This window comes from Psammomys obesus, unplaced genomic scaffold (genome assembly GCF_907164565.1).
Source record: "Psammomys obesus unplaced genomic scaffold, mPsaObe1.curated_primary_1811, whole genome shotgun sequence".
In the NCBI taxonomy this organism is placed as follows: domain Eukaryota; kingdom Metazoa; phylum Chordata; class Mammalia; order Rodentia; family Muridae; genus Psammomys; species Psammomys obesus.
This window is the reverse complement of record NW_026586662.1, coordinates 9,436,475-9,448,682: the sequence shown is the minus strand read 5'-3', so window position 1 is coordinate 9,448,682 and position 12,208 is coordinate 9,436,475. Positions and strand designations below refer to the sequence as shown.

Sequence of the window (12,208 nt, the reverse complement as noted above, 5' to 3'; positions counted from 1 at the left end):
GCACTCAGGGAGGCAGAGGCAGGCAGATCACTGTGAGTTTGAAGCCAGCCTGATCTACAAAGAGAGACCAGGAAAGCCATGGATACAGAGAGAAACCCTGTCTCAAAAACAAAACAAACAAACAAAAAAGAAAAAAAATTAGAATCCTAGAAGTAAACTGGTATAGTTAGCTAAATCATAAATTATTTGTCTCTAAGTTAGTAGACCAGAATAAAATGAACTAAAGCTAAAGAGGAGGTTTCATAAATAACAACAAATTAAAATAAGGTGATTTAACAATGCGTTTCATAAAAATGTGCCAAAACAGGGATTGGAGAGATGGCTCAGGGGTTAAGGGCACTGGCTGCTCTTCCAGAGGTCCTGGATTCAGTTCCAGCATTCATATTGTGGTGGCTTACCAGCCAAAATGTATGTACGCATGGTAAGCTTGGACCATCTTAGCCATCATGACAAGGGTTTCTTTCCCTGTCTTCTAAAGCATGAGCTATTGTGTCCCTTAAAAAATTGATTTCTTGGCTGGAGAGACAGCTCAGAGGATAAGGGCACTGGCTGCCCTTGCAGAGCGCCCAGGTTTGCTTTCCAACGCCCACTTGGTGGCTCACAGCCGCTCTACTCCAGTTCCAGGAGATCTGACGCCCTCTTCTGGCTTGTGCAGGCACATGCGCCCACATCACTCACACACTCACACACACACACACACACACACACTGACAAAACATACATACAAAAACTGATCTTTAAGAGACCACTTGGAACAGGAGGGAAGAGGACAGAAAGAATAAGAAATAAAGAATCAGAAGTAAAACAAGAACCAAGAATTTTACCTCTCCGAGTCCTTCCAGTGCTCTAAGAGAGACAAGGGCCACCACGCCTAAGTCTGCGGCCAAGGGTGTGAATAGGGTGAAGACGGCAGTGCCCAGGACGCCGAAGCCCAGCAGCAGCTTCCCCCCGATTCTGCTGGCCATGTACCCCCCCGGGATCTGTGTGATGATGTAGCCGTAGAAAAAAGAGCCAAGAATCCACCCTTGAGTCTCTGCATCCCACCGGTACTTTTTACCCTGTTTAAAAAAAAAAAAAATGTAGAAAAACAATGCTTCCGACTTTGAGTTTCTGAACTCCTGTTTTGGATTGCAAGGCATGCAGGCTGTGCTAGTTGCTTTGTTTTTTAACTTGACATAGGCTAGGGTCATCTGGGAAGAGGGAACCTTGATGAAGAAAATGCCGCCATCAGACTGGCCTGATTGATGTGGGATAGCCCAGGCTACTCTGGTCCGGGGGTATAAAAACCAAGCTGAGTAGGTTATGGCGGGGGTGGGGTGGCGGGGGTGGCGGTGGATTTCAGCAAGCAGTGTTCCCTGTCTCTGCCTCGGTTCCTGCCTCCAGCTTGCTGCGCTGACTTCCCTTTGTGATGGAGTGTAAGCTGTGAGATGAAATAGAGTCTTTCCTCCCCAGGTTGCTTCTGGTTTCGGTATTTCAGCACAGAAATCTAAGACAAGCTTTCTGGAAGGTAGGTGCGTCACCATTACACGCAGTTTCCAGAAGTGAGGGGTGAGGGGACAAAGAACTGAAATCATAAAGTTTTAACAGGTGTGCTATGCTATGACACCAGACTAGAGGAAGCTCCGTAACAGCCTCAACTGAGAAGCTTCAAAAGGGAGCCACAGGCTTGGGTTGTGCTGTGGTCCATGCCTTTACTGCCAGCACTCGGGAGGCGGTAGATGTTTCTCTGTACTGTATCTGGTCCACACAGTGAGTTCCAGGACAGCCAAAGCTACAAGAGAAACTCTGTTTCAAAAAACCAAACCCGAAAACATTTTAAACAGCTGGCAGGGGGGCACACACCTTTATTCCAGCACTTAGGAGGCAGAGGCAGGCAGATCTCTGAGTTCGAGCCCAGCCTGGTCTACAGAGTGAGTTCTAGGGCAGAGAGAGAAACTCTGCTCAAGACACCAACATAAATAAATAAATAATAAAACAATCCAATTTTCTGATGTGCCAATGAAGTTTCTTCAAATTCTTCCCAGGAAATGGAAAAACAACTTTCCCAACAGATCCATATGGGAAGTACAAACTGTAATTTTAAGTTAACTGTTCAACTCCCAAGAAAAGAAAAAAAAAAAAGCTAATGACCTGGGAAGAATACACAAAAACAAATATTTTGGTTTCTTTCTGATAAAGGCAGATCTTTTTCATTACTTTTACTTGCAAGTATTAGTATTAATCAAATTTTTGTTTAAAGATAGCACTTACCGTGTGATTGTAGTGTACTTTTATGGGGACAGAATGATCTGCACACTCCTTGGAAGTTCTATTATCCGTCCAAGTTATATTTGAATCTACCATGTCCACTAATGCAACACTCAGGTTCACTCGTAATGAATAGAGAACGAAGAAACCAAAGAAAGCCAAAATTGCTAGGTTGTAACGAGCAGAGCAGCATACTGGAGCTGAAATCAAGATTGAGAGAAAACCTTAAATTATATGAAAGGAACACATGGATGCTGGGAACTGAACCCAGGTCCTTTGCAAACTTGAAACTACGGGGCCATTGCTCCAGCCCTGACATACGAAGTACCAATCAGTACTTTTTTGAATAGCCTACACTTAAGCATATCTACACAGGTTTGTCCAAAGAGAATTTATTCCCTTTTACCCAGTTTCAGTAAAACTTTAACATGCCATATTTACAATAGGTTTGAGTGGGGAAGTCCAATCTCAAATTTGGGCAATTAAAATGTCTTACTTTAAATAACTTGGAGAAGTGGGTAGGTTTGAGTAAATTTAAAGGGGGAAATTAATAGTCCTTGATTAAATGCTAGACGTGGGAGTGAAAGGGAGGGATGAGCAGTTAACAACCCTCTTGCTCTAAACTATGTTGTGTTTCTCTTGCTTGAAATATTGTATTGCATCTCATTTTTTAAATTTGCACTAAACTATGTTATGGTTCTCTTGTTTGTACTATCATTATTCCACGCCATTTCTTCCTTCCTTCTTTCCCTTTCTTTCTTTCTTTCTTTCTTTCTTTCTTTCTTTCTTTCTTTCTTTCTTTCTTTTTTTCCCCCTGAGACATGGGTTTCTTTGTGTAGCCTTGTCTGTCCTGGACTCGATTTATAGACCAGGCTAGCCTTGAACTAACAGAGATAGGCCTGTCTCTGCCTTCTTGAGTGCTGGACAGGCGTTTGCCACTGTGCCTAGCCCATTTTTTATACAGGTATTTGTATTGTATGCTATTAGTTTTTCCTCACATGATGCTGGATTTGGATTTGTTTCTTTTCTTTTTTTCTTCTTGAGACAAGATTTCTCTGTGTAGCCTTGGCCATCCTGGAACTCCCTCTGTAGACTAGGCTGGCCTCAGGCTCAGAGATCTGCCTGCCTCTGCCTCCTGAGTGCTGGGATTAAGGGCGTGTACCACCACCACCTAACTACTTTAAATTTTTTTTTTATCTCAAAAAATTTTTTTTAATAGTTCCCTTCTTTTATTGGCCATTGTTTGTTTCTCCTCAGATCATGGTGCTGATGTGGCTCATAAACCATTTTATCATGTGAATGAGATGTGGGTGTCAGGTAAAAGAAAGGTGTAGAAACAGTTGGCAAGAAGGCGCAGTGGGTGAGGCACTTGCTTGTTTGGTTACTGAAACCAAAATGGTGAGAACTGGCTTCTGAAAGTTATCCTCTGATTTCCCACCCCCAACACGAAACAAATAAATGCTTGAAAAAGGAGAGCAAGGGGCTGCAGAGATGGCTCAGTGGTTAGGAGCACTGGCTGTTCTAGAAGGGCTGGGTTTGCTGAGCAGTGCCCACACAGAGTTTCCTAAGAGTCTGAAACTGCAGAGACTCCAAATGCCCTCTTCTGCCCTCAGGTCACTGTATGCATATAGTGAACAGACATACATGCAGGCGAAACTCATACACATAAAAATAAATTAACAAATAATAAAGACATTTAAGACATGAGCTGGGTGCGGTGCTGCACACCTGTAATCCAGCACTCAGGAGGCAGAGGCAGGTGGATCTCTGTGAGTCTGAGGCCAGCCTGGTCTACAAAGTGGGTCCAGGACAGCTAAGGCTACACAGAGAAACCCTGTCTCAAAAAAAATTTTTTTAAGGTGAGCAAAATATTTCAAAATATTAATGACAATCCTTAAAAAAAAAAAATCATAGGTCAGGTAACTTACTTTTCTAAGGTCCCATCAATAATCAGAAAATAAAATACATGGCTACAAAGTTTTAAAAGTTATACTAAAAATAAATTGATACCAGGTTTATGAAAATGGTTGCGACTGTAAATCCATTTAGCCAGAGATATTTTTAGCAAGTAAAATGTGCCTGTGAATCGGGATATTCTTTGAAACTGATCCAAGATAAAATAAGCTTGCACGGTAGAGCGAGCCAGCCCACTGGATACCCACCACACTGAGTTCAAAGCAAGATCAAGCTTGCATAACGAACAAAGCACTCATCAAAAGCAGACACCAGCTCCCAAAATGTGCTTTATAAACACAGACTGTGCAGTGGGCACAATGGAGAACTAAGGACTGGCCCTTAGCTCTGCTCTGGACACCTGTGTTTACAGAGCTACTTAGATGAAATAAATGAAAATGAAAATAGATGAAATAACAACCTTCTCATTGTCAAGGTTTTCAGTTCTAAAGCGGGAGCACCATCTGTGCGTGGTGGGTCTCTGCTCCATTTGTAAGGTACATGCGACATCTCCCATGAGCATGGGGTCTACTGACTGAGAAAGGTCTAGGGAGAAGGGGTCTGAGATGAACATACAAGTGGGAGGGAATCAGGTGTGGCCCTGCAGGTAGCCTAGGTTGTTAAATGCATCCTACCCCAGCCTTCTGGGCAGGAAACAGGTACCCACCTCTCCGGATGAAGAGATAACCCTGCAGGTTTAATATTCCTGGTTTCCCTTATCTGTGAGCACTAGGACCTCGTGCCCTCTGCATCTCCCCATTTCTAAGTTTTTAAGGAAAATACAGTGGCTGTAGCAGAGGCCAAGGCTGAATGCACTGCCTCTATGACTAGTCTAATTAATACAGGAATGCATAAGAGAATTTTAAGGATAGTTAACAGAGGACCAAAGGAGAAAGCCACATTAACCAGGATGGCCACTCACTCAAAGGTCACTTAAGAGATTGTGCCTCTCTATTCAAATCATTGATTTGATCATCAACAGTATGAGAAAAATCTGACACATTAAAGCAACACATACCAGGAAACTGTTGGCAACCAAGATTATGTCTGAGCAATAGATAATGTATGGTAGCACTATTTTGTAAAACTGTGGCACTCAAATCACCCATCTCTTGATTAATTTCTGCTAAGATTTTTGCTGTAATATTAGTAGTTTTACTAATCACAGAGGCCATCTTTGAGACCTCACTTTGTACATCAGTAACCATTCCTGAGACTGGCAATAAAAAAAGCCTAAAAAACAATCCTTGGTATACAAGAGCATACTGTCTCCTAATATGAAAAGGTATTTGGGTTCTGCATCAACAAGCTGAGAACTGGCATTTAGCACCATCATTTTTGGGTCAGTGTATTTTTATCTTTGTTGTTTCCCTAGAGTCTGGGCTTGATGAGTTAAAGTCTTGATGTTTTCACAAGTTTTTGGCTTACTCTTCCTCTTGATGGGTTTTTCACCTATCATTAGATGATTCATTTGTCTGCTGGTCTCCAGGATGCTGTCCTGTTTGGATGCAGCAAAGTGGGAGCCATCTGAGACTTCGTTCATTTTCTGGAAAGACATAAGCATAACCTCGACCTGAAGTTAGAAGAACAATGGGCTCATTGATATGCATGCATATCAATATATATATATGCATGGCAGGCTTGGCGGTGCACACCTTTAATCCCAGCGCTTGGGAGGCAGAGGCGGATTTCTGAGTTTGAGGCCAGCCTGGTCTACAAGGTGAGTTCCAGGAGAGCCAGGGCTATACATAAAGAAACCCTGTCTTGGAAAAGAAAGAAAATATACATACATACATACATACATACATACATACATACATACACACACACACTTTAGGCTGTGTCTCCTTTAGTACAAAAAGCTTTTGGGTAGCAGAAAAAGCATTATCTTTTAAAATGAAGTTAGCATAGCTAAATGAAGCACAGTATGTGGGGATCTGGGTCAATATAGCCAATTTTTAAATTTTGGTATTTGATGGGATCATTCTACAACAGCTTAGCGCTATAGACTGTAAGGATTTTGGTAACATGATTAATATTCCAGAGATTGCAAAAATTCTTTCAAGTGTTTGCTGATAGAAGCAGAACCATTGTAATTTTTTAGCTGTAATGGGTCCGAGAAGGAAAAAAATGTATAAGAGGTTATTTGACCAAGCCAAGTCCCACATGTGGCCTAACGGTATTTTCCTGGAGCAGCCAGTGCCCTGTGCCTCCCCTGGGGCTGTGCTGTGCGGCTGACTAGTTGTATTGTTACACGAGTGTACACATTCCTATAGTGTGCTGTGCACACCTGTGGCACATTCCAGCAGAGATCTCTATATGCCCGACAGCAGAGAAGAGCCAGACACAGACAGCTGTAGTTTCAAATGTCACACACTCGGCGTGAGCTACGCACCAGACACTTGAAACACTTGTGTAAAATAACACCTTCAGTGGAGGACAGGCCATTGTGAGCCTCCTCTGACTTCCTCCCCTGCCTGGGTGTGATCACTGTCGGAACAAGGGCGAGCAGAACACTAAAAACAAGCAAAATCCACTTCATCAGCAATGCTCTTGAAGTTTTAGAGATTTAAACCTAAACTTAAGATTTGGAATCATTTCTGTTTATTTACTTATTTGTTTATTTTTCTCTTCTTGGAGACAGGATTTCTCTGTGAAGCCCTAGCTGTCCTGGAATTCACGTTATAGATGTGGCTGGTCTCGAACTCAGAGACCCACCTATTGCTGGCATCAGAGAAACGTATCATAATGTCCCGGCCTATGGGGATCCTTAAAATCTAAGCCAAGTTAAAAATTTGAACTGAAGAAGACTCCCCTACTAGGTAACAGGATATTCAGATATAGCTAAGCAGCAGTCGCAGAAAATCCTGAAGAAGGCGGCAATTGGGTAAAGAAGTTTATATCCAACTGATACTGTGATGAAATAAAACTGTGAATGACATCAAAGCAAAACAGTTTCGCGGAGGAAGAACTTGCTGGAAGCTTCAGTTTTTTACTACATTTTGCAGAAAGTCTGATGTGCTGGATCCTCAGGTCTTACAAAAAAAAATAATAATCTTAGGTGAAAACTTCAAAATAATCTAAGGCCTATTGGCTGCTCTTTTGTTTAAATTATTCCAGCCTCCAAGGGAGTTTGAAAAACATGCAATTATGTTTGAATTTCTTGGCCACCATATTATACAGAACACTTTTAAAACTTTATTCCAATTTACTATTTTACTTCTGAAATCCATCCCAAGCCTGTGTACATTGTTATTTATTTATTTACGGAGGTTTATTTATTATGTATACTGTGTTCTGCCTGCATGTATGCTGCAGGCCAGAAGAGGGCGCCAGATCTCATTATAGACGGTTGTGAGCCACCATGTGGTTGCTGGGAATTGAACTCAGGACTTCTGGAAGAACAGCCAGTGCTCTTAACCTCTGAGCCATCTCTCCAGCCCCTATTATAAAAACAAATGAAACTTTAGTAATTGTAAATACACCCCCAAGGTAGGCGGGTTCCTATTCTCAGTGCGTTTCTACCTTTTATGTGCTAATTTACAGATGAGGTCAGTTAAATTATTCAGTGGCTGAGAAACATCTAATAAGAGCTGACTGATTACAAGGTCAGAGTTGAGCTGTTCAACCAGGGGTGGCTACCATTTTTTTTGTGGAGCATTTGGAATTGGTGTGTAAAACATATACTCCTTGCCCTTTAGAGAGCCATCTGAAACCAGGTGGTGGTTGTGCACATCTTGATTCCCAGCACTCAGGAGACAGAGGCAGGCAGATCTCTGTGAGTTCAAGGCCAGCTTGGTCTACAGACCTTCAGAGTGAGACCCTGTCTTGAGAAAAACAACAAAACAAAACCCCAAACGCTCTAAGCTCTGGGAGAGCCTAGACCTACTGGCTCATGCTGCTGCAGCGGAGGCCTGCCTGCCAGTCCTTGAAACTCAGGTGTTGCCACTCCAGGATCGGTCAGACCCGGGCAGCAGGAAGGGTGGTAGAGGACTTTCCAAGTAGATGGCTCAGGATGATGAGCCCCAAAACCACAGAGACTGACGGCTTGGAAAGCCTGAGCGGCTGCAAGACACCATTAGACTTGCTCTGCCAAGATGTGTCTCAGCAGAAAAATGTTCTTTTCTCTGTCTGTTTCTCTTTCTCTCTCTCTTAAGTAATCCTCCCGAGAGGGTCCAAGCAATACATTACTGAACTCTAGCTTGCAAAATAATTGACAGAAATTTTATCTCCCTTTACTTCTATATGCTTCTGATACTTAACATCAATAGTTACTTGGCTGGGAAACCAAGGGTTAAATTTTACAGTTATTTGTAGCATTGCAGAGCTCTTGCTTTTAATATTTTTCCCTCTGGGTCTATCTATTTATATTTTTTATTGCTGTTTTGCTAGCATATAAGTCTATATGAAAGTGCTGGGTCCCCTGAAACTGGAGTTACAGACAGTTGTAACGTGGGTGCCATGTGGGTGCTGGGAAATGAACCTGGGTCTTCTGGGAGAGCAGCCAGTGCTCGTAACCACTGACCTATCTTTCCAGCCCCCAACTCAGGTTCGTAACAACTGTTGATAATTGTACAATGTTCTTTGTCTCAGAAGACTGATTAGAACCCATGATTATTTCTACTCTCTTACTTAAGACCGTGAATCCTTGGGTAAGAGGGTGGAATTCCTGCCTTCTGCTTCTATTTAAAGAAAAATTTTCTTACCTTCTCCGATGGCCAAGCCCCTCATGTTGGGTGCCGATTGTGGGTGTCTCTGAAAACACCAGGGCCAGCAGAATGTCGATAGGAGTGAGGCAAGAAGAAAATCTGGCTCGCCAGAATTCAGTAGCAGGTGTTGTTTCAAAACCGAAGCAGTTTATTTAAGGCGTATTAATTTAAGTACAGTACGATTTTGGAAACGTTTCCTGGTGACAATTAAGTCAATCGCACATACACAACAACGCTTATCACTACAGCCAAGCTCTCTGCAAGTTCCTCGTGACCTCTTCTAGAAAAATGGGTTCTATAGATTCAGAAACAAGGTTCAAGACAAAGGCCTAGGGAGAAAGGGTCTGAGATAAATGTAACAGTCTAGGGAAGTTAGGCGTGGCTTGGCCCTACAGATAGCACCAGTCACCAGGCTATCTACATCCAGTCCCAGCCTTCTGGGTAGGAAATAGGTTATCCATCACTCCTGTGGAAGAGATAACCCTGTGTGTTTAACGTTCCTGGTTTCCCTAGTGCCTTCTACAACTATTCACCTCAGCGGAGATGTGGAGATTAAATATCTTGGGAAATCACCTAATTCCCACCTCCACACCTTAGAAAGTGTTTTTTTTTTTTTTTTTTTTTTTTTTGGGGGGGGTGTGTGTGAAGGTGGGGAATGGGAGTAGGGTATCAAAGAGACAGGGTTTCTCTTTGTAGCCCTGGCTATCCTGCGACTCCCTCTGTAGATCGGGCTGGTCTCAGAACTCAGAGATCTTCTTGCCTTTGCCTCCCAAGTGCTGGGATTGAAGGCGTGTGCCACCACTGCCTGGTTCTGAGAAAGCTTTTCTGATGAAATAAAGTGCTACATACCTCTGCAAGGGAGAAAGGAGGCCCACTAATCTTGGGAGATAGGCCAGGGAAGGTCTTTTTGGAAGAGGGGTATTTAGCCGAGGCTTCCTTAATGAGAACTTGCCAGGCAGCTGTGGGGATGGGGTGGCATCTACAGCCAAGTAAGCAAAAGCAGCAGGATGCACAGAGGCATGAGAACGAGGCAAGGGGAGGGCTTTTGCCCTTCTGCCTGAACCAAGGTCCTAAACCGAGTCTAAGGACTAATACTCCTGAGTGGGGAGAGGGCACTGGGCTTGCTAACAAATAGCTAACTACCGTCACTGAGGGCTTCCTGTGTTGGGCTTGTGTTATAGATATTCTAAAGAAGAACTGGGCCCCGCAGAACAGACTCGGCACTCATTAACTTCTGTAACTGAACCGCTATCATTGCCTTCTATTGGAGTTCTCAGGATCCTGGAACTCCAGCTCCTATGTTTAAGAACTGTGACTATTTCTCATTGGTGGGAAATTGAGTTACGCGGGGCACGAGGCTCCTAGTGGAACAGACAGAACCACCAAGAAGGTGGACATCCATACAAAACTGAAGCGATCGGCCTGCTGTATGTCTGTAGTGGAGGCAGCTGGCGTCAAGATGGATGGGATGACATGGCACACGGAAAGGGAATCAAGACGACGATGTACCAAACTTTGATTCTAACCCAAGAAGAAAGTAAAAGGGGCCGGCTGGAGGTGCCAGTGGACACAGAATGCTTGCTTAGCACGTACTCGGGAGGCGGAGGCAGAATAAAGTCACCCTCAGATACATAGCAGTTAGAGGCCAGCTTGGGTTACAAGAGACCCTGTCTCAAAGAAAGGGTGTTGGGTCCCCTGGAGCTGGAGTTAGAGATGGTTGTAAGCTTCCATGTGGGTGCTGAGAACTGAACTCAGGTCCTCTGGAAAAGCTGCCTGTGTTCTAACTGCTGAGCCATCTCTCCAGTCCCCAAATAAACTATGCTAAAAAGAAAACAAAACCAAAACAAATCACCAAAACAAAAACCCAACAAAATAGTCTGAACAATCAGTAAGTAGTCAGAGTAGGGTAGTTACCCACCAAAGTAGGAAGGATGCCTATCTGCTTATGATGGTTAAAGCAGTTAGGAAAGAATCCTTTGGTAATGTCAACAAAAGACATACCCACAGAAGACTATTCAACGCAGACAGATTTCCAGCTCAAGTCTTTCTCACACCAGTATCCTTGGCTGTGCGCAAGCCGATCTGTCCTTTAGTTTTCTGTAGTTTTTAGGAAGCTACGTTACAAAAGGGTAGCGAAATCCAGTAAAGACACATACTTGTCTTTTGGGGGATGGTGGGTAGGGAGACCAGAACCTTGCCAAGGGCTGTGCCACTGAGCCACATCCCCAGTCAGGGAAGATGCTCTCTCAAGTACCATCCCTGAGACCTTTGGCACATTATTAGAGTGCCAGAGATATCTTATCTTGAGAAGAATTAATTTCCTAACTTAAATTGTAGTCTGATAAACGGGGGGGGGGGGGGGGGGAGAAATGTCTGCAATATTTTCGGTCTCTTACAACACAAAGTCAAGATATTCGCGGGATTACGCAACCGTCCTCCGCACACACAACAGCTGTAAAGTTTTTGTGATTCTGTTTTTGTCTCTTCTCCTTGACCGAGGAGCTGCCAGGTCACAAGTGTGCAGGCAGGCATAAGCGGAAACCTGGCAGCCTCTAGAGGCGGGCCAACGGGCACTTTAGCTCTTTGCTCTTTGACTCGTAGGTACCCCCGGCACCCGAACTGCTGCAGCCCCGCCAGCTCCGAAGGCAGCTCTGCTCGTCCCACCGGGCTGCACCTGCTACCTGTCCCCAGATCCCGCAGCCTCGAGGCGCCCACGGCCGGGAACCACCCGCCCGCCCGGAACGCTGGTCCCTCGGCTCACCCGCTTCGACCTGCCGGGCGCTCGGCAGGAGCGGGGTGCTGTCCGAGCTCTCCTCCTCATCGTTCACCGCCGGACCCCGGAGCAGGGGCCTCATGACGCCCCGGAGAGCAGATGTGCTGATGTTGTTGCTCAGCCAACAGAACTGTGGGGAGGACGGGCCCCCGGCCGCGCTGGCCGGGCGGGGCAAACATTGCTCCGCCCCTTGCGTCACCTAGGCCCCGCCCATCTCTGGCCGAGCGTTTCTAAGGCGCCATCTTAGCTTTGGGTAACTCCGGCGTGGGCGGGGCTGGCTTGGACGTGGAGCATGCGTGGTGTGTGTGGTGCGGCAGGGGCGGTGGGGAGCCCAGGCCTTGGTACCCAAAGCAAAAGCCGGGCAGATCGGTCCTAGCGGGACAGGGGTCAGCCTGGAGGCGGTGGCAGGGTTGCATCTTGTAGAGAGCTAGGGAGGTGGGCAGGGAGTACTTGACCTCCGGATGTCGGCAGTTAGAGTTCCCAACTATCAGCAGTCTTTGTTCGTTTTTTATGACAAAGACTGCTG

The 12,208-nt window shown here is 44.8% G+C and overlaps 1 protein-coding gene across 2 annotated transcripts in view; it reads right to left on the bottom strand.

Annotated features, from left to right (window-relative positions):
• Positions 1-11,836, bottom strand: part of Slc17a5 (solute carrier family 17 member 5) — a 40,601-nt gene extending 28,765 nt beyond the window's left edge. For both annotated transcript variants that reach the window (XR_008719575.1, XM_055602475.1), the window contains exons 1-3: positions 11,671-11,836; positions 2,251-2,447; positions 825-1,058 (exon numbers count right to left, since the gene is read on the bottom strand). Coding sequence is in view for 1 of the 2 variants with exons in the window: in XM_055602475.1 (XP_055458450.1) it covers positions 825-1,058; positions 2,251-2,447; positions 11,671-11,764 (525 nt within the window). In the remaining variant the exon portion in view is untranslated. The remainder of the gene's footprint in view (positions 1-824; positions 1,059-2,250; positions 2,448-11,670) is intronic.
• Positions 11,837-12,208: the final 372 nt, after the last annotated feature.